Consider the following 26,424-nt stretch of genomic DNA (forward strand, 5'->3'; position numbering starts at 1 on the left):
TAAAACCAGCTGGATAACAGAGGGAGGTTTCTTCAAGCCACCCACACAGTGGCTGTCTTCCTGCTCCAGACCTGCCCATGGTTCCGGCTTCCAGCTCAAGCATGAGGAGCACACAGTGCATGTGGAAAACTGTGGAGTCAGCCAAATTCCACCCACAGCAGTTCCTCTCCTCAGCAATGCCTTGAAAACCCACAGAAACCAAAAGGCTCAATGTGATGGCAAGAGAAAAGCCAGGACCAGCTTCTCTTGCAAATGGAAATTTTTAGGTACACTGCAGACTCAAACAACCCACAAGGCAGGAGAATGAAATCTCAAGGATTTAAAAAGCAAAAACGAAAAGGTACATTTCATTAGAAAAGGAGACTTGAGGCATGAAGGAGTGGAGTTTCCTAAATTACAAATGGAGGAAGAAGCAAAACTAAGAAGTAGTCACAAAGGAAAAGATCAATATGAGAAATGAAATCCCTTTCAGAGCAAGTTAGAAGAAAATAGAGTGATGTAAACAAAATTAAAACCCTTTCTCTCCAGAATCTTTGGTAAATGAATGGTTATGGTGTGCAGTTCTCTGGAGAGCTGGAAGTTTCTCCTTCAACACAGGTCTGAAACAAATTTAACCATCTTGAATGCAAATTTTTCCAAAGTCTGTGTGTGTTGTAAGATCCCCCACCATTCTTGTTCTGGGGGGTGGGGGGTTGGGGGGTCTTGATGCCCAGAGTTCCTGCTTGTCAGCTAGGTGTAGGGTCCTGCAGGGGGCCTCTCACCAAGGGCAAAAATCCTGGTATTGTAACAGGGTGGTCCCCAGGAAAGGGGGAGGTTCCCTGCCCCTCCCAAGGGAGGGTGGAGCTGAGCAGGAAGAGGAGAAGCTGAAGAAGAGAAGGAGCAGGATGGAGCCAGGAGACCTGGAGGAGACACATGGAGCCTAGAGACACGTGAAGAAGCTGCGCTTGTCTTTTGGTCGTGGACGGGGTGACACAGATGTGGGTGAGACCCATGGGGAGGTGACCATGGCAGCTTTTATCTTGATGTTGATTTTGCTCTTTTCCTTCCGGGCTTGTTTGGTTGTTTCTGACTCTTTTCTGTGGGTCCCCACTGGAAGATGCTTTAGACTTGTGGCAGGCTTTGGGGCCTTGCTCTGGGCCGATCCCATATGGATGGAGTTTTACCCACGAGGGGACGGGTAGCTTTGGGTGCTTCATTTAGAAACTAGACTCTTTGCCTTACCTGTATTGTTTCCTAGTTTTATTAAAGTTCCTTCCCATTAAAGTCTCCTATGTTTTGTGTTGATGCGGCGGATGGCAGAACCCATGTAGAATAGGCAGGTTTGCGGGGTTTGGGCTGCCCCTCTCCCTGTCCTATAACAGTATGAGGAACATACTGGAAAACCAGCTGATATTAGAATAGAGATAATGTGCTTTGACCAGCAGGAATAATGGTGACCCCCAGGCAACACCCCTTGGTCACATTGTAACAGGGTGGTCCCCAGGAAAGGGGGAAGTTCCCTGCCCCACCCAAGGGAGGGTGGAGCTGAGCAGGAAGAGAAGAAGCTGAAGAAGAGACTGAGGTAGGAAGCAAGATGGAGCCAGGAGACCTGGAGGAGGCACATGGAGCCTAGAGACACGTGAAGAAACTGCGCTTGTCTTTTGGTCTTAGACTGGGTGACACAGATGTGGGTGAGACCCATGGGGAGGTGACAATGGCAGCTTTTATCTTGATGTTGATTTTGCTCTTTTCCTTCCGGGCTTGTCCGGTTGTTTGTGACCCTTTTCTGTGGGTCCCCACTGGAAGATGCTTTAGACTTGTGGCAGGCCTTGGGGCCTTGTTCTGGGCCGATCCCATTTGGATGGAGTTTTACCCACGAGGGGACGGGTCACTTTGGGTGCTTCATTTAGAAACTAGACTCTTTGCCTTACCTGTATTGTTTCCTAGTTTTATTAAAGTTCCTTCCCATTAAAGTCTCCTATGTTTTGTGTTCTCTGAAGAGGAAATGCAAATGGCCAAGGGGCATATGAAAAAATGTTCAACATCACTTGTACTCAGGGAAATGCAAATCAAAACTACCATGAGATACCATCTCACACCAGTGAGAATGGCACATATTAACAAAACTAGTAACAACAAATGTTGGCGAGGTTGTGGAGAAAAAGGAACTCTCCTGCACTGCTGGTGGGAGTGAAAACTGGTCCAACCATTATGGAGATTTCTTGAACTACTAAACAAAGAGTTTCCATATGATCCAGCAATTCCACTCCTAGATATTTACCCAAATGACACAGAAACAGTAATTCCAAAGGGCACCTGCACCCCTATGTTTATAGCAGCACTATTTACAATAGATAAGCTATGGAAACAACCCAAATGCCCAAAAATAGATGACTGGATCAAGAAGATATGGTACATATACAAAATGGAATATTACTCAGCAATCAAAAAAGATAAAAACATGCAGTTTGCAGCAACATGGATGGAGCTAGAATGGATCATGCTCAGCGAAATAAGTCAGAAAGAAAAATAAAAATACCGGATGGTCTCACTCATAGCAGGAATTTAGAAAACCTAAATAAGAGACCAGGAAAAAGACTTATCAATACGAAGTAAGAATCAAAATCAACAAGCAACTATAAGCCAGAGACACACTGCAGGGGGGAGTGGCGGGGAAAGGAAGGACTAGAGTCAAAATAAGGGGGGAGGTGCAATTGTATGGGGAATATAACCAAAATGAAAATGCATACATTGTGCAAATATGAAAAAAGATGTAAGAATTATATAAAATAAAATATTTAAATAAAAAATAAATAAAATAGTTTTGGATATTAAAAACATCTTTAATAAATTGTGATAGATAAAAAAAAGCACATACAACAACCAAGATACTCGGTTTAGATCTGAAGGCTAAGTCATACAGACATTTAAGGCAGAAAGAGGTTATTTTATTTTAATTGTTTAGTTTTACCTGTTCTTTTTACTGACAATGAAAATTAGCACCTGAAACTTTAAATGAACTATCCAAAATTTGGCAGAAATCTGATAGTAGCGGAAATATTCATTTCTTCTTTATTCCAGTCTAGAGTTTGTGTCATCCTAACTCCTTTAGTAACTGATGAAAAGTCAAGTCAAGATGGTTTGGAAGGAAAAAAGAATTGCAGGATGGCATTATGGTCACAGATTAATTGGCTAACATAACTGAATAAGTCATGCAAGGGGGCTTAACTTTTGGCTTAAAAACAAAAACAAAAAAGCTCACCTCTCAGTCATCAATTCTTTTGGGTCAACTTCATTCTTATACTGTGTAAGATGGTTCTCTTGTAGTTCCAAACTCTTTCCACACACCCATCCTGTAGACAGACTGCTTTTCCTACAGTACAAAAAAAAAAAAAAAAAAAAAGTTCTCAGACTTGACTCTCATTGGCCCTGATTGACCTGAGTTGGTCATATGCCCACCCTCAAACCAATCATATTCTCCAGTCCTACACTCAGGAATGGAGTCTTCTTCACTGATGTCACAGAACAGAAAGTGGGAGAAAATTGGATCAAAAAAAAAAAAAAAAAACCACCAAAAAACAAAAACTGGGTACTGTTAACTCAAGAAGTAGATAAAGATAACAAATGGCAAAATTTATAGGTTCTATGACATGTGTCCATAAAAATCAGTTCAAAGAATAAAGGCTAAGAGAAGGCAAAAATAATGTTTTTTAAAAATATCCAAAGATTGTCTTTAAGGCAAAGAAAAAGTTATCTGTTCTCTTATACTTTAAGAACAAATTAGGACCAACAGGCAAAGGAGATAAGGATACAGAGTCAATTAAGTAAATGGAAAGAACTTTCTAACAATTAGAGATACCCAGTAATTGAACAGGTGGCATCATGAAGTAATGAGTTTCCCATAGTTTGAAGACTACAAGCAAAAAAGGGGGTGATCAAATATCAGGAATGTTAGAGAAGTGAGCCCTACACTGGGTGGAAAGTTGCTCTAACCTGTCTCTTAGATTTCTTCCAACTCTAAGATTCTGAATTATTGAAGGCAGTATGAATAAAAGATCCAGACTCATTCAAAAACTAAATTATTCAACACAAGGTAATAGAACTTCAACTACAATGTTGGAGCAACAAGAGTTTGGGTGCCACCCATCCCATTTTACAAGAAAAACAGCTACACAGCTTTATAAATGATTATTTTTTAATTACATTAGAACTAATTCTACAAGAAAATGTACCAACCCAATTTTTTTACAAAATTTCTCTTCCAAATTTTATTTCTCTCAGATGTATTCCCTAAGCTGATACTATGGGCCTGCACTTTTCCACTGAACATAACAGTAAATATGTCTACATCACTGGCACAACATTTGCATCATTACTGTGTTCGGGTTTTATGCATTTAACTGTGCTCATATGCATAGTTTACTGAGCCGTTTCTATGCTGGCCATTATGCTTCTTTCAGTTTTTCACTGTAGTTTTGCCTTAAACGTCTTTATACAAATAGCTTTTCCCCACTTTGGAATTTTTTCCTAGGTCTGGGAAAAATGGGCTAAAGGGTATGGATATTTTTGTGGTTCTGAATATGTGCTGCCAAAAGAATGCAATCACTTTGCAGCACCACTAACAAAAACTTAGTTTCCATTTCCCCAAGGCATTGTCCATGTTAAGTATGCTCAATTTAGCAATTTTTAAATTGCTAACATATATTAAATGGCATTTTATAATTATATTTCCATTTTTTCTTTACTGAGTTTGAACTGCCTTCTCAATTCAACTTTTGATTAATTTACTGTAAGATTTATTTTTATTTATTTATGCATACAAGAACTGGGGTGTTGGCCAGAGGTGTAGGTCACCAGAGTGACAGGTGCAGGTACTCTGTCACCAGACATAGAGTAGGGAGCAGAACAGGGGGATCTACTGAAATACAGTGCTGGGGGGAGTAGAGTGCAAGACAGGAGAGGTCTGCCATGCCATGTGGGTCAGCTCCCTGGCAGGGAATCAAACTCAGGCACCAGTGACTAACGATAGTGTGATAGCGTGGAGACTTCATCCCCTGTGCCAGCAGGGAGGGCCAATTCTATTTTTTAATATACAGAAAACAACTCACATTCCTACTATAATGAGAGAACTCAGCATTGTACATGCAAAGACATCTCACCAGGGAGAGAAAATAAAGCAGTATTAAAGTAATGAGATTAGATCCAAGATGGAGATGTTCATGCTAAGCTCCACGTCTCAACCTAAAACTTAGCTAAATGTCTGTTTGCTGCTTACCAAGAAAAAAAAAAAAAAGGCTAAAATCAATCAGCATTTTCCTGCCCAGCATGAGTTACCTGACCCCGCTCCAAGACTTCCATTTGCTAACATAAGGGAATTAAGCTTTCAGCTTCTTTAACTAGTCAGAAAATACCCAGTATAACTTCTTTATGCCTGCCCACTTTGGTCTGTGAAACCCTCTCAAATTGCACAACATTTTGGAATTGATTTCTATCTGCCAATGAGATCTTCAGTTAATGGAGCTGAATTTTGGTCTCTAACAACAGAGAAGATAAAAACTAATTCCAAGAAGAAGGACAGAGTTCTCCTTCTCTCACTCAGAATGAACTCTTTGGGAATGCTGGACAACACTAGGAGAACGTTAGTGTAGTAACTCTGATTCAGCTTCCTTAAACTGAGGGAACACTAAAGGGAGGGAGGGTTATCCAGTAAGTTCCTTTTCTTTTAAATTCACCTAAATAACCAGTTATTTCTGGGATCTTGGTAAAGATTCTAAACATCTCAAAATTATTCCTCATACTGAAATTCTGATAACCATGAAGAAACCAGATAAAATATCAGATGAGAAGCAAAAAATGAAAACAGAGGATGCATATTATAAAATGTCAGAGTACCCCAAAAGTAAAATGAAAAATGAAATTTGGTATAGTTTCTACAAATAATAGCAATTCTTTTTCTAAGACTGTGTGACTAAATGAGTAAAGATCATACTGATTTGTTCATTTTTCCCTCTGGAAGGATGTACAAATAAGGGTGGAAAATATTTCAAATAAGAAATATAAAAGGTACTAAACATGAGAGATTGAAAGTTCTTGTTCTCACAGCAACAGCACAAGACACATTTGCACTACACAGGCCACACCTTAGACATGGATCTGTTTCTTGCCACTTACTAATTCCTGGGAAAACACGAGGTAACTAGACTAATAAAAATCACAAGTAAATGACATAAAATTGAAAACACTAACATGTTACTTGGAAGTAACAATCTTATATTTCCCATGGGAAATTGACAGTAATAGTGCCGCTCACTCTCTCTTCGTGTGTTCATATATATTCATATTGCATAGCAAGCTAAATATATCCCTTCTCTCCCTCCCATAAAATGTGTTTTAACGTGTGTTATCTGTAATACAATCTGAACAATGTCTTTTTAGTAAAATGCTTCTACTGGTGTTTTTTTTTCTTTAATAGAGTGATTCCTAAATCTCCAGGAAAAAACCACATCTCTATGAACAAAAGCATAACAGTTCAAAGAGAAATTCACTCACTGAATGAAAGGCTGACAACACTAAGAAAAAGAAAAGGTTCCGACATCAGTGCTAGGTAGGGATCAGAGGATTCTGGCCACCCTCTACTGAAAGCTCTTGGATTTTGCCAGGAGAAGCGGACTTGAATCACAGCAAAAAGAAAATGGAGGCTTCATGCCAGTAGGGAGCTAACCTGGGCCTAATGCCTACTGATGTTTGATAAATTCCTGCTAAAGGATTGAATGAATATACTTCTTAAGGAATGAAGAAGCCTGAATCTCCAAAAGCCCAGCGCGTATATTCTAGACTAAAGGACTTCTGTAAGACTTGCCTCTTATGTTGAACAGTTCAGCTCCCTATTACTCTGTTTCCTGCCCCTACCATATACATTCTGAGCCTGCTGAGTCCCCATATATATATATGGAGTCCCCATATATATATATCCCCATATATATATATATATATATATATATATATATATATATATATACACACACACACAAGGCATTTCTGTGCACCCTGTAGCCTGACTGGAGTATATAGCTGCTTGACTTATGAAATTACCAACACAAAGAGGGAGACCTTCAAAATGTGCCTTATGTTTCACAGATTTGTCAGTAAAAGGTTGGTGTTCTCTGTGGCACTATATATAAAATCCTAAAGTTTTATTTTTTTAAATCTTTAAGGTCAGCTTTTTATAAGAAACACTACTAAAGAGCAAAGGCAAAATTTTAAGAATGAAAACACTGCCATTAGAGAAAAGGAATCCTGAGGATGTATTTTGGGCTTTCCACAGTGAAGTTTGTTTCTGATTACATACAAAATATTAAGCAGTTTTTTCTTGGCTTTCAAATCCTTTTGTGAAAAGGAAATCAACCAGGTTCACTTTCTGATGTGTGTATCCAAAGGCTTATTTTCTAGTTTCTATAGTCCTACCTATGGAAAGTGGGAAACAGGTCTTTGAGATAAGACTAAGTTCCTGTCTACTTTAATTCCCTCTTGGAGCTGAAAGACATTTTAACAGAAGATCCCAAATACCTCTTTCCCTTCTCCACCCCAAGGCAACATATAACCTGATGTTTGATCTATATGGTAGTTTATACTGTCTCAAAATACACATAAAATAGGGACTAGCCGTGGTGCAAAGTGTTGGGCACAGCACTGTGAGGCTGCCTACAGCCTCTGCAGCACAAGTTCGATCCCCAGCTGGCCAGGGAGCTGCCCACATGGCGTGGCAGACCTCTCCTGTCTCGCCAGCTGCCCCCTTCAGCAGGGTGTTTCATTCAATCTGCCTGTTCTGCTCCCCACTCTCTCTGTGGTGAATCCCTCTCACCCCCCTACGCCTCTGGCCTATACCCCAGCTCTTGTACGCATAAATAAATCTTAAAAAAAAATACACATAAGAAAATTTTGATAAGTACACGTCAACGTCCCTTTAACAAAATGGATAGAGTATTCTGACATGTACTTTTCACCAGCAGCTGCGATCACCTGGTCACCTGGGACACCCAAAGTCACCTCCCAGTGCTGAAGGATAAGAACAGCAAAACTGGAAAGGAGATACAAGGTCAAGAAGCTAACTCAAAGGAGGATCACCCGTGGGGGCAGGGGCAGAGGGGATTAGCCAGTAACCCAGTCGTAAAAAGCAAGACCCTGAGGCATCAACGCCCAGATCCAGAGGACTATCAAACGGCTACAGGGAGTGCCAGGAGCACAAACCATCCGCCCACAAAGAGGAGCCCCTCCGCTGCCCCCACAGCCGGGCAGCACTCCCGCTGCCCACCTGTGACTATGCAGGTGCTTCCTTTCACCAACTCTCTCCTCCGCAGGGCAGCAGCCTCCTGCCCACCTGTCCACCTGTGACCTGCACCTGCCCGGGCTTCTCCTCACTGGCCTCCCTCAAGGCCGCCCGCCTGCAGCCCCGCGGGCCTCTCTCCGCAAACCTGCCTTTGGGGCAGCCCCTCCTGCCCGCCGGTGTCTTACTCTTCTGTCCCTTTCCTAGTAAACCTGCTCTTGAAATATAACTAAGTCTCCGTGCCGTGGAGAAACTCGCCTGTGCTGCCGACACGGGAGCTCTGGTGCCGCCTTTCAGGGTGAACCCCAGGACCCCGCGCTCCAACCCGCGGACTCCAGAGACCCCGCCACCCCCACGGCAGGTCCCGGACACTCTGCGGTCCCGCGCCGGGGGCGGGGATGGGGACGACGCGCTTCTCCTGAGCAGCCACCTCACCGGTGGTGGAGAGTGACAACCAGAGGGTCCCCGCCCGGGGAGGGACAGACGGGGGCCTCCGCACACCTGCGCCGGGGGCGCCCCCCGCCCGCCGGAGGCGCTGCCGGACGGGGGACCCCGCGCCGCGAGACGCCGGCCCCGCCAGGGGGGCGCCACCCCACGGCCCGGCGCGGCCGCCCCCGGGCCCGCAGCGGCAGCGGGACCCCACCGGGGCGCTCCGCTGTGTGGGGGGCGGGGGTTGGGGGTCGCTGCCTGTCACACACGCCGACACCCACGACCTCGGAGACGCACCTCGGACACCCACACAGCCTCGCGCGCGCGCACAGGCCGCCGGCCCGTCGCGCACGCGGCGTCTCCCCCGCGCACGCGCCTCCGCCCCCCGCGGGCGCGCTCACGCGGGCACGCCCCTCGCGCCTCCGCCCCCCGCGGGCGCGCTCACGCGGACACGCCCCTCGCGCCTCCGCCCCCCGCGGGCGCGCTCACGCGGGCACGCCCCTCGCGCCTCCGCCCCTCGCGCCTCCGCCCCGCGCGCCTCCGCCCCTCGCGCCTCCGCCCCGCGCGCCTCCGCCCCGCCGCGCCGCCCGCCCTGGCCGCGCCCCCGGGGGCGGGGCGAGCGGTGACAGGCGGGGCGCGCGGCGGGTACTTCTGGGGCCGCGGCCGGCGGGCGCGGGGCGGCTCCTGACAGCGGCCGGCGCGGGCGGTGCCAGCGGCCTCGGGCGGGCGCCCCGGCGGCCGGCGGGATGTGCTCGGCCGGGGAGCTGCTCCGGGGCGGCGGCGGCGGGGAGCGCGAGGAGGACGGGGCCGCGCGGGCGGCGGGGCCGGAGCGCGAGTCCGGGGCGAGCCCGCGGCGGCGCGGGCGGCGGCCGCAGGACCGGCGCGAGCAGGTGAGCGGGGCGCAGGTGAGCGGGCGCGGGGCGCAGGTGAGCGGGCGCGGGCAGGTGAGCGGGGGGCAGGTGAGCGGGGCGCGGGCGGCGGTTGGCGCCGGCCGGGCGGGCGGGCGGGCGGGGTTCGGGGGGGCCGGGGGGGCGCCCTCTCCCGCCGCCGGGCAGGGCGGGCCGGGCCGGGCCGGGCAGGGCAGGGCAGGGCCAGGGCGGGGGCCGCGTCCTCCTTAACGGTCCCTCGCCCGCAGCCCGCCGTGTCAGCACGTGTTTCCAACTTCCAGTCGGGCCCCGCCGGCCGTGTTTTGGGGGGCAGCTGCGCCCCGCCGCCCTCCATCTTGCGCCTCTGGACGCGCACCTGGGCGCGCGAGCCGGGCGTGTTCCTCAGGCCCGCGGCCCGGGGCCAGCAGGTGCAGGTGCCGGGGCTCGGCAGCGGCCTGGGCTGGGACCACAAACTATTGCACGGCCACCGAGGAGAGGAGAGCAAAACTTCACCCTCACGGTGCAAAAGCACGACCACAGCTTGCGGCTGTACGGGACGGACAGGAGGGCGAAAGGCCAACCACAGTAAGGGGAGAGAAGTTGGGGGGTTTGGAAACTCTGAATTGGCTGTCACTGGAGAGAGGGAGATGCTCGACATTGGCACACAATCCGTGTCTTGGAGAAGGCAAGCGGCTTACTACAAGATATTGAATTACATGCGGATGAATTTTCACCCGCAGTTACAGTAATTCGACATCCAGAATTACCCTTGCCGTGAATCACACCAAGGAGCTGGGATGTAAATGACCGATTGCCTTTTCTGTAGCCTCTGCTGCTGGGATGATCAGTTGCTCCTTGTCTCCGCTCATGCTCTTGCTCCATCTCTCCTTTCTGTCACATTTCACAGACTCCAATATTTTTTACTAAATGCATTAATAGAGAAAATGGGAGAGCTTGTATTTCAACATTTTTTTTTTAGGAAACAAGTAAATCATGTGCAGCCCACACAAACTACACCTTAGTATTAGGTTTGCGCACCCTGTGAAAGTGTAAGTTTTCATCCTTTGGATAGTATAAGAGCTGGGGGCTAAAGCACATAATGGGTAGCGAGGAGATCTTGCCGATTCCTTTCCTGGTGGTGTTTTCCCAGTAACAGCACTGTGACTCAGTACCTCAGTATTTACTGTAGTTCAACTGAAAAGCTGAAGGAAATAGCAACAGGAACTTCCTTTTCGCGGAGGGGTGAAAAGGGGGTAATTTGAGTTGAGTTTCCCAAAGTAACTTTTCCAATAGCCAAAGGGAGTGTGTAAAATAGTTCACTTAAGTTTCTGTGTATCTTGCATCAGTTAGTAGTTCTGGCTTTACTCACATTATTTGTTACAAGAAAAAAAGATGAGAGAACGAATAAGCAAGCAATGAAACATATCCTAGAAAACTTATCACTTTCTACACCTGCTTCTGGCAATGTCATTGCGTGTCATTGAAATTAATTTTCCTGTACTCCTCTGAAAATGTTATTTTTATCACAACCAATTATTTATGTACACTAAGCCTACATACACAGTGAAAACTATACCTGAGATAGGCATTTTTTTTTCTATGTCAGCACCAAGGAAGAAATTCTTATAAAGAAACCAAAAATAAGCAACAGCAAACAAACTGGAATAACTTATTGGTGTAAGAAGCTACCTTTTGTGACAAATTATTTCTAGGTGATATTATCACAAACACTTGTTTTCTTACTATTTTTCAAGTGCTACAAATGAAACTTTAAAATTTTATTCACTGCCTTGCCATGGCAGCAGAGATAATAACAGATAAAAAGATTTTGAGGGAGAAAGAAATGAAATTAACAACTGCAAGACATGCCCTAAGGAATTGGAGTTGGATTTCCCTTTAGGAAGGTAGTGCTTGTGTTATGTTGTTTTAAGGACACGCAGATTGCAGATTACAAATGGAATATTTTTGAAAACTTGGTTCATAAATGAGTTATTTAGAATTTAAAGTGCACTTTTCCATAGAAACAATAATATAAACAGAGACAGAACCAAAGTTAATTAGCTGGAAATGAAGCAGAGGCCGTCTTCCTGCTGTCCTTTTTGCTTAGCATGCTCACTCTATTCCTCAGTCTTATTAGCCTCTTGGAGATCAGGAGAGTGAGTATTAGCAGTGAGAACGCAAAAGTGCCTTCAAATCGGCGTCAGTGTGCTCTGGAAAACTATAGCTCCAGAAGTACCTGACGTTTGCTTCTCCAGCTCTTCCAGTGTTTTTTGTCTCCCTAATTTTCGGCATCTCATACCTTCCTATTTCTGCTTTCCGCACAGAACTTTGCCCTTACCTGATAGTTTGATGAAGCAGGCTTCTTTCTCTCTCTGGCTATTCCCCAGCCTAAAGATTCCTCCACATACCTCCCTTTCTTCATTTATTTTTCTTTCCATTACCATCTGAAAGGTTTATACCCTTGTTTAAACCTTAAAGATTGTTGCATCACCTTTGACGATACAAAACCCATCTTTGACTTATTGTAAATATGACACCAAATTAAAACATACCTGTATTTTGGTATATCATGGAATACTAAATACTGATCTTAATATAGGTGTAGCTTAAATGTCAGAATCACTTTTTTACAATTTGTCCCCATATGCTATGCTACTCTGTCTTAGGGAAAACTAAAGTTCTTCTGCCTGAGTCTTTTCTAGTAAGATGGTTGACAAAGGAACCTTAGTGAAAATCAAATATCCTAGGAAAAGAGACTTTCAATAATGGACCATGTCCTCTAGATGAAGGAACTGTGTCAAGTTTGAAGTAGGAATCAGGCCTCTCAGAGTAATAAGGGAGCGAGACAAAATGTCCAAGGGACTGAAGGGGCAGTGAACAACTCTCCTCCATGTGTGTTACTAAATATGTGATGAGAGATAATCCAAGTATGTTCATGAGTATAAACTCCAGTTAGCTTTAGGTAAGAATCTCTGCCATGCTGCATACTAGAAAGCCAAGCATTTCCAGTCCCTATATAATATGTCTGTATGTGAATGGCATCATCTTAAATGCAGCAATTCAAAACCGGAATAACCTAAGATGGCCCTGTTTACCTATAGAAGAGAGGTCCCATTAGCCTTAGATTGATGGAAGACTCATTATCTTTAGCTAAAGATATTTATTATTTTTTTTGAGATTTATTTTTTTATGCATACAAGAGCTAGGGTGCAGGCTAGAGATGCGGGGGTGAGAGGATTCACCAGAGACAGAGTGGGGAGCAGGACAGGCAAATCTACTGAAAGACACTGTTGAGGGGAGCAACGGGTGAGACAGGAGAGTCTGCTGCACCATGTGGGTCACCTCCCTGTCCAGGGATAGAACTTGTGCTGCAGTGGCTGTGGATAGCTTTGCTGTGCTTAACCCCTTGCACCCCAGGGTGCTGCATCTGGACCCTTGGCGCCACCAGGGAGGCCCCTTAAGATCTTTATTATTATAAAATTAATATATGTAGTAATATAGAAAATTAAAGAAGAAAAAGTATTTGATGAGATAACACTGAATAATATTTTGTAATTATCAAACATTTGGTATTACCAATTCTTAATCTCTCTGTATGTATATATTTCTAGCATGTTTTAATATAATATTGGATTTTAGTGTTTTGTTTTTAATCTCCTCAGCATGTTATGCCACGTCCCAGTATTATCAAAAATTCTTTTTAAAATTACTTTAGAGCTGCTTAATAGTCCATTGCCCTAAACACATTTAAGTTGCTTCATACTTTCTTTTATAAATAATGCTGCAATGAAAATCTTTGCTTGTTAATCCTCATAGCTCTACCTTGGAATAGTTTCCAAGAAATTAAAAACTAGGTCAATGAGTCAAATTCTTTAGCCTCTAGAAACACTCTAAAGAATGGCATTCAAGAAAGATTGCACCAAGGTACACTTCTAGCATTGGTATATAAGAGAGCCAACTGGAACACATGCCAGCAAAGGAAATTTTAATATAGAGAGTAACCTTTGCCATTTTAGTAGGTAAACTAGTAACTTGTTCTTGTAAGATATTGCTGGAAATGTTTACTAAACCATGTATATATTTGTTGAGCATTTTTATTTCATTTTAGTCATGTTCTTTGACTATATTTTGGTATTACTATTAGATGTTATTTTACATTGATTATAAATATTTTCCCAGATGGTTATTTATAATTTTTTGTGATGCTTTGGTTTAGAAATACCTTGACTTTTCATTATGCAAAGGAAGTTTTCTGATAATGCTATATACACACATCATACACACGCACCCCAAACACATATATACACATATCTATCTATAGATGTATTTATTTAGACCATCCTAATCCTACAGCTAATAGCCATCAATATTTTCGTGTGGTATACTTATTTGGTTTTATTGGTCTTTATGTACTGAATCTCTTTAGAATGAGTGTGTATATATATATATATATATATATATATATATACACACACATATAGTGTGTGTGTGAGGTTTGGAGCTAATCCTTCCCCCCTCAAACATTGAATTATCTACTCTCTCCCAGGTTCTACAATCGTTCACAGTAGTTATAAATATTGTAGTCTGTATTAAGCTTTTATACATTTGTTGGTGCTGTGAAAGGGAATTTTTTTCCCGCATCATGTTTTTGCTCCTGGTTTCTAGCAATTGCTTTTTATATATTCAGCTTTTAAGCAGTTTTTACCTTTCTGAACTACTTTATTAATTCTAAATCCAATAACTACTAGTATATCTTAGACTTGATTCCTTTTCATCTTTTAGGTATATAATCATCCAGTCTGTAGAAAAGATAGATTTTGTTTCCTTTCAAATAGTAATGCTAAAAAACAAAAACAAAAACAAATAGTAATGCTTCATTTCTATTTTCATGCTGTCTGCTGTGTCTGAAACTTTCAGATGAGTGTTGGCTCAGATATTTAACAAATAAATAAAGGAATCTCTAACAGCGTTTACCAAAGTATGTTCCACAAGATCATCTGTTTAAAAAAAAATTGCAAGAGGGAGGCTTTATTCTTTCTCTTTGATCTGTCATTAAAAATATGATTTATAGTACAGACTCTAGATTTAGAATACCCAGGCTTGACCCCTAATTCTGCTACTTACTAACTGTAACTTTGGGGAAATTAATTAACCTTTTCAGGCTTCATGGTCTTCATCTGTAGAAAAGGCATAGCCTCATAGGATTGTTGAATTACATGAGTTAACAATATATGAAAAGTGCTTAGAGCAGTTTCTAGCACATAATAAGCAAGGGAGTGGCAGCTTTCAAACCTAATTTTCAATCAGAACACGAACTAAAAAGACATCATTGAAAAGTAGTTCTTAACCTTCCCAGCCTCTGCAGTTAGAAAAGAAGAAGGTGCACTAGAACAGTGTTCCTCAGCTTTAATGTGCATATAAATCATATCTTGTTAATGCAGGTCAGAATTCCATTGGTATGGGATGAGGCCTAAGATTTTGCATCTCTAACATGCTCCCAGGTACTGCTGATGCTATGCCATGGACCACATTTGAGTGGCAAGGGAATAAATGACAAGCAAGTCAAGCCACTGGATTTAACATCCTCGTCCTTCAATATAGTGCCAAGAAGACATATACATAAAAAGTTACTTAACTACTTCCCTAGAAGGGTATATTTGAACCCCTTGCAAGGTGTGAGAAGCAGCAGTTGCTCTAGGCCAACTGATCTGCTCCATGTCCTCCCACTAACTAGTTCTAGAGCAAACCAGAACCTAAGTCTGCAACCCTCCCTTAGATGGTATAGTTCAAAACTGGATATTGGCTTATACCCACTTCCTTATCTCTCTTTTAAAAACACAAGGATATTGTTTATTTGCAAGTTTATTTATTTGCAAGCAATACTATAACAGGTACTAAGAGCTTAGAACAATTCAGTCCAAAACATAATCTCATCTGGTTCCCAAAGACATCTGATCACTAGAGTAACTGGGAATAATTCTGCATATGGTAGACATCTTTTCTTGTTATAATTTTTCAGAGTGAAACGTCTTAATGGTTCTTAACTTGGGGAAAGTTTTGTTTACCAGCGACATTTGGCACTGTCTGGAGACATTTTTGATCGTTAAAACTAGGGGGGGATGCTGCTGGCATCTAGTAAAAAGAATCAAGAGACACTGCTAAATGCCCCGTACTGCACAGAATAGTCCCCTACAGCAAAGCACTATCTGATCCAAAATGTGTACAGTGCTGAAATTGAGGCACTTATCTCAAAGTATATTATTAGTGTTACGTGGTTTGAGTTCAGAAATTGCTTATTTTCTTGAAGACTATGTTTCAAACAGGTAGTGTACCAACTGACCTCTTCTTTTTTCAGGAACTCCTCCTATATAACTCTCCATTTTGTCCTCACGCTCACTTACATTCCTTCTCTGCCTCTTCCCTACTACTCATCACCTTTCCATCTCTCCCTACAAATGTCTCAATTCCCACCGCCTTCTCCTCCCCACCATGTAAGCCATTTCTCTTTTTCTCCATATATCTCCTCCACGCTACTCCCCTCCTTTGTAGTGGCTGAGCATTAGAGAACAATGAAAATGTTTTTGGAATATGACAGTTCTAAGTTTGAACCCTGGCTTTACTACCTTATTATCCTTGTCATCCCAATTACTTAATCCCTCAGAGGCTCAATTTTCTCATTGTGATGGATGTAATACTACCCACTTCTTAAAGTTCTTCGGAGATTCAGTGACATTTTGTATGCAAAATGCCTACCTTTTAGTAGCGCCCCCCCCCCCCCAACATTAGCTCCCTCTTTTTCTTTCACCTTCCCTCCTGGCTTTTCTCTGTCTCTCCCATGCTTGTTCCCAACCACATCCTACAGTAGTACTTTTAATAAAAGTAATTGTCAGAGTTACAGGATATTTTTTTATTAAATGACATTTTTTTTTTAAGATTTATTTTTTATTTATTTATACAAGCACTGGGTACAGTCAGAAGCGCGGGAGGGTGAGAGAATTCACCAGAGCCAGAGCGGGGAGCAGAGCAGGCAGAAGGACCAAAGTACACTGCTGAGGGGAGCAGCGGGCGGCAGGAGAGGTCTGCGTGCCATGTGGAACCCTCCTCCGGTGGCCGGGGAGCAGCCGGGGACCGAACTGGTGCTGCAGAGGCTGCGGGCAGCCTCGCAACCCAGCGCTCAACTGCTGAGCCACCGGGGAGGCCCGGATATTTATTTTTTTTTTAAGATTTATTTGTTTATGCATACAAGAACTTGGGTACAGGCCAGAGCTGTGGGGGGGGGTGAGAGGATTCACCAGAGACAGAGTGGGGAACAGAACAGGCAGACTGACTGAAATACTCTGCTGAGGGGAGCAGTGGGAGAGAGAGGAGAGGTCTGCTGCACCATGTGGGTAGCTCCCTGGCTGGGGATCGAACTTGTGCTGCGGTGGCTGCGGACACCTTCATAAGTTGCGCCACCAGGGAGGCCCAGGAGTTTATTTATTGAATAGAATGTCCTTATCTAGGGCCTCCCCTGGTGGTGCAGGCAGTTGAGCGCAGCACTGTGAAGCTGTCTGCAGCCTCTGCAGCGCTGGTTTGATCCCAGCCGGCCGTGAGGGTCCCACATGGCATGGCAGACCTCTCCTGGCTCGCCCACTACTCCCCTCAGCAGTGTATTTCGGTCCTTCTGCCTGTTCTGCTCCCTGCTTTGTCTCTGGTGAATTCCCGCACCTGTGGCCTGTACTCCCATGTTTGTAAAAATAAATAAATCTTAAAAAAAAAAGAATGTACTTATCTAAAACTCAGATAACAGTTTCATATTTCTCTAATAAAATAAATTAACCAACTGACCAAAATTATCTTGCCTTTTTTTTTTACTGTGAGTCACCAATCCTTGATAGAAAAAAGAATACCCACACTCCACTGTACAAGTTATTCGCAATTTCCTTTTCAAGAGAAGTAGTAAAGCAAATCTAAAGGAAAAAAATGAAAGCACCATGAACTAGCCTTGCCCTAGAGGCCTCAGTAGAAATTCATTATCTTTATTCATAACTTCTTTTAGCTGAAACACACTATCTTCAGTTTCTGTCTTCTCTGGAATAACAATCTTTTTTTTTTTTTTTTTTAAGATTCATTTATTTATACAAGAGCTGGGGTACAGGCCAGAGGCACGGGAGAGTGAGAGAATTCACCAGAGACAAAGCAGGGAGCAGAACAGGCAGACAGGCAGACGAACTGAAAACACTGGTGAGGGGAGCAGCAGGCGAGACAGGAGAGGTTTGCTGCACCATGCGGGTATCTCCCTGGCCGACTGGGGATTGAACCCACACTGCAGAGGCTGCAGACAGCTTCACAGTGCTGCACTGAACCCAATGCGCCCCCCGGGTGGCCCTCTAGAGTAACAATCTTATCTTACAGTAGCATCTTGTATCTTCAAGAACCTCAAAAGCTCCTACTACTTATGTTTTCATTCATTAAGTGCATTGTGTATTTTTCTGATGAATTTAAGGAAATTTAAGACATTTATTTGAACAGAGAAACTGATTTTCTAATCAATTTGATATTAAAAATACTTTCTGTTTTCTGCTCTAATTTTTTCCCAACATGTCCAGAGTATGTTTTCAATCTGACCTCATTAGCAGTCCTACCTATCTTGGCATAAGAAGAGGAAATGATTGGCTTTATTTGTTGTTGCTCTTTTCTTATGGCAAAAGCTATAGCATGTCAGTTCTGATCAAAGAGACAGCATGGTGCAATGTTTTTAACACTATGGAAAATAAGGATAAAGCTATCATTGATACTAATAAACACTGTGTTAAGAAAATTAAATTCCCATTTTTGGTTTTCCTGTCTTCACTTTAATAGGATTTTTTTATTATCCGTGTTAGAGATTTTTTTGATTCCCCCTTCCAATTAGTCAAAAAAGATTGCTTTTGTTTTATTCCCTTTGATCAAAATTTTACTTGGATGTATGGAAACCATTTACAGAGGCAGGGAATGTGAGTTTGATTTCCCATGACTGGCAAATCTCATCAGTCTCGTTGAATTCAGAATTCCCGATTGTGTGGTTTTCAGAAGTAATAATGTGCATCAGAAACTAATGCCACAGAACTACGGTCACTGCCACGGCTGAGAGTTGAGAAGGAAAATAATCTCCAAAGAAAGATGTTTGATTTCGACTTCATTCTTCATTCTGGTAGCATCTAACATACCTTCCTGCACATACAAGATATTCAGTAATGTCGCCAGGGATTACTTTTTAAATCATAAGTAGATTTCAGGGAAAGTACAAATGTAGAAATTTTTAACATGCAGCTTGAATTAATCGTTTCCTTCACTTCATGGCCTACTCTTTTCTCGTTAGTTCATGTACAGCCCTTACCTTACTTATTTTTTTACTATATAACCATTTTCTTCTGCTGAAATAGGAAACGAATATGTGTGACAGATGTCGCTAAAATTGTTTATGTCATTTTGAATAATTGGTGGTTTCATTGTGTGTTTGCATTTATGACTTAATTTAATGTAAATGAATACAAATTTTAGTATATTTCAGCTTAGAATAATTTCAAAGACTAATTCACTCATTTTTATCCATCTCCTCAAAAAGTTGTTTTCCTTTATTGGGTCTATGTAGTTTAGTAGGGGGACATGTAAATGGATGCTCTGCATTTAATTATAAATGCTGCTGTTAGATGATGCCTTTTTTAAAAGATTTTATTTATTTATACAAGAACTGAGGTACAGGCCAGAGTCGTAGGAGGGTGAGAGGATTCATCAGAGACAGAGTGGGGAACGGAACAGGCAGACAGACTGAAATGCACTGCTGAGGGGAGCAGCGGGCAAGACAGGAGAGGTCTGCCGTACCATGTGGGGTATTGCCCTGGCCGGCCAAGGATCAAACTTGTGCTGCAGAGGCTGCAGGTAGCCCCACAGTGCTGCGCTTCACCCCTTGCACCACCAGGGAGGCCCTGAATTAACTTCTTCATAGAGAATTAACCAGTTTGCATGGCCATCTTTGAATCAATAAAAATACCCAAATTAAAAAAAAAAAAAAACACCTAGTGTAAAATAAATATATGGAGAAAAAATTAAATATCAAACTTGTTCCTTCGGTATTCAATATGTACAGTTTATTTCATAGTAATGAAAAGGCTGTAGTGATTCTGCCACTTCTGAATGATAAAGCCTTTGGATTTTAAATGGGTAACTATTTGGAAATCCACTATATGGATATTCTATACTTGGCTACTATTTTAGGAGTTCCATTGCTCTAACAACCTGACCATGTATTGAAGATATTTTATTTCTCTATTTGTATCATACTAAACATAAATTGCTTTAACAACTTATCATAGTCCTTCGAAAAATTTTTGTATTTATTCTTTTTTTACTTACTTTTCTGGCCAGAAAATGCTTTCTTGATTGCTTTTTATTCATTTTTTCAAGAACGTGATTGAGTTCCTGCTACTTTCAGGCACTGCTTTAGGTACCAGGGATACAAAGAAACAGGCCATTCACTGACATAGGGGACCCTGGAGGTGTTTTAGGGCAGGTAATTATAAGTCTGGTACAGGTCATGTTGAGTTTGAGGTTCCTATAAGCCATCTAAGTGGGAATGTTGACTATGTAGTTAAGTCTAAAAAAATCAAACAAGTTGCCTTAACTGAGAAGTAATGCTTACAAAAATAGGGAAATTGAATCTTTTATAAAAGTATATGTCATTTCAGGGCCTCCCCGGTGGCGCAACGGTTGAGCGCTAGGTTGCAAAGCTGCCCGCGGCCTCTGCAGCGCCTGTTCGATCCCCTGCTGCTCCCCGGCCACCGGAGGAGGGTCCCACATGGTGCGCAGACCTCTCCTGCTGCCCGCTGCTCCCCTCAGCAGTGTACTTCGGTCCTTCTGCCTGCTCTGCTCCCCGCTCTGGCTCTGGTGAATTCTCTCACCCTCCCGCGCTTCTGACTGTACCCAGTGCTTATATAAATAAATCTTTAAAAAAAAAAAAAAAGTATATGTCATTTCAGTTAGCTTTGAAGTGTCTATCAGTGTTTTAATATGGCGCTATAAATACATGTCTTTCTTTATAAAGCAGCTTAATGAATTCTTTAATGCACCCAATAGCACTTAGCTCACTCATAGTAGGCATTCAGTTATTACTTATTTGATTGAGCTACATTGACTAAAGAGGGTTTATTTTGTCAACCAGACCACTTTGTGTGACAAGGGTTGTGAATTATGGGAGGTAGACTTCAGTACTAGAAGACTGATAGAACTCAGAGAACGTGAAAAACACAAAGAGCCAGAATGTGGTTTCCTGAAAGTAAACAGCTGTGACTCTAGCATATCAGTGCAGGCTGGCCACAAGTAGGGCACAGCACGTCTTGCATAAAGTGCAGGTGCAAAATATGCTCAGAGAAGAGGAGCGTAACTTTAGAATACAACAAACTGCATTACAGTGAGCAGAAATTCACCTAAAATTAAAGCAACAAATATACTTCCTTATAAAATAAGGTAGCGTTATATAGATATACTTTTTAAAAGTAATTTCTTTCATAAGAAGTATCATATGCAGGCCTCCCCAGTGGTGCAGCGGGTTGAGTGCAGCACTGTGAAGCTGTCCGCAGCCTCTACAGCATGGGTGCAATCCTGGCTGGCCAGGGAGATACGCATATATCGCAGCAGACCTCTCCTGTCCCACCCGCTGCTCCCCTCAGCAGTGTATTTCAGTCACTCTGCCTGTCCTTCTCCCCGCTCTGTCTCTGGTGAATCTTCTCACCCTCCTGCACCTCTGGCCTGTACCCCAGTTTCTATATAAATAAATAAATCTTTAAAAAAAAGGGGGGCCTCCCTGGTGGCGCAGCAGTTGAGTGCTGGGTTGCAAAGCTGCCCGCAGCCTCTGCAACGCCGGTTTGATCCCCGGCCGCCAGGCGAGGGTCCCACATGGCGCACAGATCTCTCCTGTCGCCCGCTGCTCCCCTCAGCAGTGTACTTGGTCCTTCTGCCTGTTCTGCTCCCTGCTCTGGCTCTGGTGAATTCCTTCACCCTCCCACGCTTCGACTATACCCAGTGCTTGTGTAAATAAATAAATAAATCTTAAAAAAAAAAAAAAAAAAGAAGTATCCTATGCCCCAACACTTTTCTGTCTATAAGACTAGATTCCTGTTGATTCTTTAGTGGCAATTTAAACTGTTCCCTCACCTATTCCAGTGACTGAGCAGTAACTTAATAGACATTTCACTTAATAACAATTACACTGCAGTGGTTATTTAGAACTGCAAAGAAGAAAAACTTACCAAAGTCACTGGATTTGACAAAAAGCACAACATGAAATAAGAAGCTGTTACTGTCCACAATCAACAACTGCCAAACATTATTGTATGAGTAGGATTTTCATAACTTCTGGAAAAATTGTCAGATTCATAAATATTGCTAACTTTGCAATGAGACAAAATCCTATTTTGTAGAACATAGTAAGAAAGTGAGGATTAAAAGTTATGTAAAGGCAACATAATTCTAATAAGGATGATTCATATTTTGCCTAGTTCTTTTAGATGTACTAACCATGTTTGTCTTTAACTCTTCAAATACGATTTGGGAAAGATATAAAGAACACGGCGAGTAGAACTTGCAAACTTTCATAAAGCTACACTTTCTGTACGATCCTAACTTTTAAATTAAAGGAAACATATTCATAAAGTCATAAATGTTGATGTTTCTTTCAATATATTATATTCAAGCAACATCCGTGATGGTCCCAGTGCTTTAAAAAGCCATCCTCATCTAGTTAGTGTTTCAGAATCCTACTAGTGCCTATAGTCAGAATTTTGTCATTCCTGCCTTTCTTAGTTTTTTCTTAAAAGAGAATTGACACTTTCCTAATACACAGATGTTCCAGTTCCAATCAGAATGTTTATTTGCTGGTTTTGCTTTAGGAATAAAAAGGTATGACATTCAGTAAAATCCATTTTTGAGTGGAATTATGGATATGTTAACCTCATAAAGAAATGGCAGCTCCCTCAAAGAAGAAGATAGAATAGTGGAAAAGACTCAGAGCAATAAATATGAAGAATGGGACTGGACAGTTAATAAGAGGATGAGGACGTGAGGGAACTCCAAGAACACCTGAGCACAGGTTTCCGAGCCCCACATGAAGCCTACACAGAGCAGCAGGGAAACTGGAGGCTGCTGAAGGACAAGCAGCGGCAAGAGCACGTGGCTGTGAATGCACAGCCGAGATGGCAGACTGTGGGCTCTAAACTGCAAGGAAAAAGTAAGAGCCAGATGACTTCGTAGATAACTAACCCCGAGACTTAAAAATTTATAACAACGTTTTAATGTCTCGTTGCATATATGTGTTCATCACCCTATCATACTTTGTTTTATTGGTGTTGCACAAATGTGAAATTCCTTCTCTCTCTTTTTTAAAAATATTTATTTATTTATGCATACAAGAGCTGGGGTACAGGCCAGAGGTGTGGGGTGTGAGAGGATTCGCCAGAGGCAGAGTGGGGAGCAGAACAGTCATACCTACTGACATACACTGCTGAGGGGAGCAGTGGGCGAGTCAGGAGAGGTCTGCTGTGCCCTGTGGGTAGCTCCCTGGCCGGGGATCGAACTCATGCTTTAGTGGCTGTGAATAGATTGCGTATTAACCCCTTGAGCCACCAGGGAGGCCCTTCCTTCTCTTTTAAAAGAAAATAAAATCTTTGGTGAAAAAAATGCTAGGTTGAGAGGTTGAAAGGATAGTGGAGTGGATTAAGTAAAACAACATTCCAGTATTGAAGAAAACGTCTGTGTGAAATACCTGTGAAATGGATTCCCAAGTTCTTCCTATCATTGTTCCTCTATTTTTGTCTTTCCATAATTATATATAACTAAAAATTATGCTATCTATAAAGATGACCATCCCATGATCCTTGGAGCACAATCTTCTACTGTTAGAAGTTTATTGTTCAGGGGGCCTCCCTGGTTGCTCAGGAGTTAAATCTCAGTGCTATCACCTCAGCAGGCCAGGGAGCTGACCCACATGGCGTAGCAGACCTCTCCTGTCTCGCCCACTGCTCCCCTCAGCAGTGTATTTCAGTACATCTGCCTGTTCTGCTCCCCACTCTGTCTCTGGTGAATCCTCTCACCCCCTGCATCTCTGGCCTGTACCCTAGTTCTTCTATGCAAAAAATAAATAAATCTTTAAAAATTTCTTAAATAAATCTTAAATCTTATTGTTCATACTACTAAGGTAAGAAAATTTCAAGGAAAAGAGAAAACTGGCTGTTTTCTGTCCAAATAAAACACATTTTCTCTCTTAACTGGATAGAGTTAGAATGATAAAACTAAAAAAGATCCACCTCTTAAGTGTTCTATGTGCTTAGTCTTTATGCCAATTTCTCTTGCTTTTCTTCTGAGGGGCAGAGGAGGAATTAAGGGGTAGAAGTTGGTTTCATTTGTTTCTGTTTTTGTTTTTTTTAAGAGAAGAAAATTTTAAATACTGGTGAAATAGTAAACTCACAACTGAGGCCAGGTGCTAAATCGTAGCTAGCTCGGTTGGTAGAGCATGAGACTATTAAAATCTGATACATTAAAATAAGTAAAATGTGAATGGTCACAGGATTGATTTTATATTCATAAGAAAGGATGAACAGGGACTTTAGAGCAGATTGCCTGAATGTGTCTTCACTCTACCAGTTACATAATCTTGACTAAATTACATAATCTCTCTTCCTCAATTTTCTTTAAGTTTTGAAGGTCAAAATACTTAAAAACCATCTCAGCATAGTTTTTACATATTCAATAGATGTTAGGGTTTTTTAAATTAATAAATGTGTTGTGAAATTCATTAAAACTTCATTTAAACATTTAGCTATTGTTTTTAAGCTACATATCAGCATCTATGTGGGCTAGGCTTTGAGATCAAGAGGAATAAAAAGCAAAAAAAAAATGAGTCTTTTACAGCTGACTGAATCCTGAAGTAAAGATGTTTTTGATAACCACAGAGTCACTTTGTGGTACCTTAGTGCTAGGAACACCTACCCTATTATATAACAAGACAAAAGCAATTAAACATGCCATTTCATTTTTAAAAAACATTACCTAACCAAATACTTGAAAACATTGCATTAACTGCATGATTTTTTTGTATTTTTGGCTAACTCCTCTCAATAATTTTTTTACCAAATTAGCAATCATTCTGCAACTTTTAAGTACATATTTTGCCTTAAAACACAGTTTTATATAAATATAACCTCCCTACTAGATTGTTAACTTCTTAACATTAAGGATATTGTCTTATTTATCAAACACGCTAAAGGCACCAGGAAAATGTTTGTTGAACTGGTTCTTTAAAGTAAAAGTATTTTTACAGCAAAATAATTATAAATGTTATATTTGATACACATGATAGCTTAAGGTAATTTTATTTGTATATGTATTAGTATGTATATTTCTTTGTTTTTTCCTTTTGGACTGTCAGGGCTTTAATGTGGGCAGCTGGTAAGAGGAAATGATTTTTATATGCATAGAGCCTACTTTACTTCTGACATTTCTATATCTTTTATGAACTTTCCCAGACAGTAATGAATACTGATTTAAAAAAAATATTTTAATTATGCTAAATATTTTTAGAAACAGATTTGGATATGACATTTAATGTTTCAAATCAACTAAAGGAAAAAACAGGACTCTTCTTAGATTTGGATTTCTGGTTAATTTTTCATAGACTTTATTTTAAAATTATTTAAGTACCAACAAAGTACCTTCTAGATCCTGCTGAGCAAAAAAGGAAATTTGCCTCTTTAATGGTGGGTGTAATAAGAAGAAATGAGAAAGGAAAAAAAGATAGTTACTGTTATTTATTCATTTAAACTTTAAATGTAAGTACATATTTAAAGACATTCTTTTTTTTTTTTTAAAGATTTATTTATTTATGCAAGAACCAGGGTACAGACCAGATGTGCAGGAGGCTGAGAGGATCCACCAGAGACAGTGCGGGGAACAGAACAGGCAGACTGAGTGAAATACACTGCTGAGGGGAGCAGCGGGTGAGACAGAAGAGGTCTGCTGTGCCATGTGGGTATCTCCACTGCTGGCCGGGATCGAACCCACGCTGCAGAGGCTGCAGACAGCTTCACAACACTGCACTCAACCCACTGTGCCACCGAGGAGGCCCTTAAAGACATTCTTAAATAAAAGTGTTGGTAGAAAAAAAATAGCTGATTAAATGGATACTCAAAAGTTAAACTATTATACCCAGACCATCACAGACCATATGAATAATAATAATAAACACACTTTACAGTACTTAAGGTTCCAGGACTGATGACTAGCTGTCTACTATCCAGGATCCTCGATGGCTTAACCTTATAGGAACTGTCCCTCAATTCACCATCAAGAGTAATTAATGGGGGCCTCCCCTGTGGTGCAGCGGTTGAGTGCTGGGTTGCAAAGCTGCCCGCAGCCTTTGCGTTGCCAGTTCCATCCCTGGCCGGCCGCCAGCGAGGGTCCCACATGGCGCGACAGACCTCTCCTGCCGCCCACTGCTCCCCTCAGCAGTGTACTTAGTGAGTCTGCCTGCTCTGCTCTCCGCTCTGTCTCTGGTGAGTTCTCTTACCCTCCTGGGCTTCTGACTGTACCCAGTGCTTATATAAATAAATAAATAAATAAATCTTTACCCCCCCCCCAAAAAAAAGAGTAATTAATGGGGGGGCCTCCCTGCTGCCTGTTCTGCTCTCCACTCTGTCTTTGGTGAATCCTCTCACCCTCCGCGCCTCTGGTCTGTACCCCAGCTCTTGTATATAAAAAAAAAAAAATCTTTGAAAAAAAAAAAAAAAAAACAGTAATTAATGTCCAGAAAGAACCAAG

The 26,424-nt window shown here is 42.2% G+C and overlaps 1 protein-coding gene across 1 annotated transcript in view; it reads left to right on the forward strand.

Moving 5' to 3' along the window:
• Window positions 1–9,477: 9,477 nt before the first annotated feature.
• Window positions 9,478–26,424, forward strand: part of FAM241A (family with sequence similarity 241 member A) — a gene marked incomplete at both ends in the record, with an annotated part of 33,030 nt that continues 16,083 nt past the window's right edge. Inside the window, one exon of the mRNA XM_084252548.1 lies at window positions 9,478–9,621. Within this exon, the coding sequence (XP_084108674.1) occupies window positions 9,478–9,621 (144 nt within the window). The remainder of the gene's footprint in view (window positions 9,622–26,424) is intronic.

The sequence above is a fragment of the Talpa europaea genome (assembly GCF_964194135.1).
Source record: "Talpa europaea genome assembly, chromosome: 13".
Lineage (NCBI taxonomy): Eukaryota > Metazoa > Chordata > Mammalia > Eulipotyphla > Talpidae > Talpa > Talpa europaea.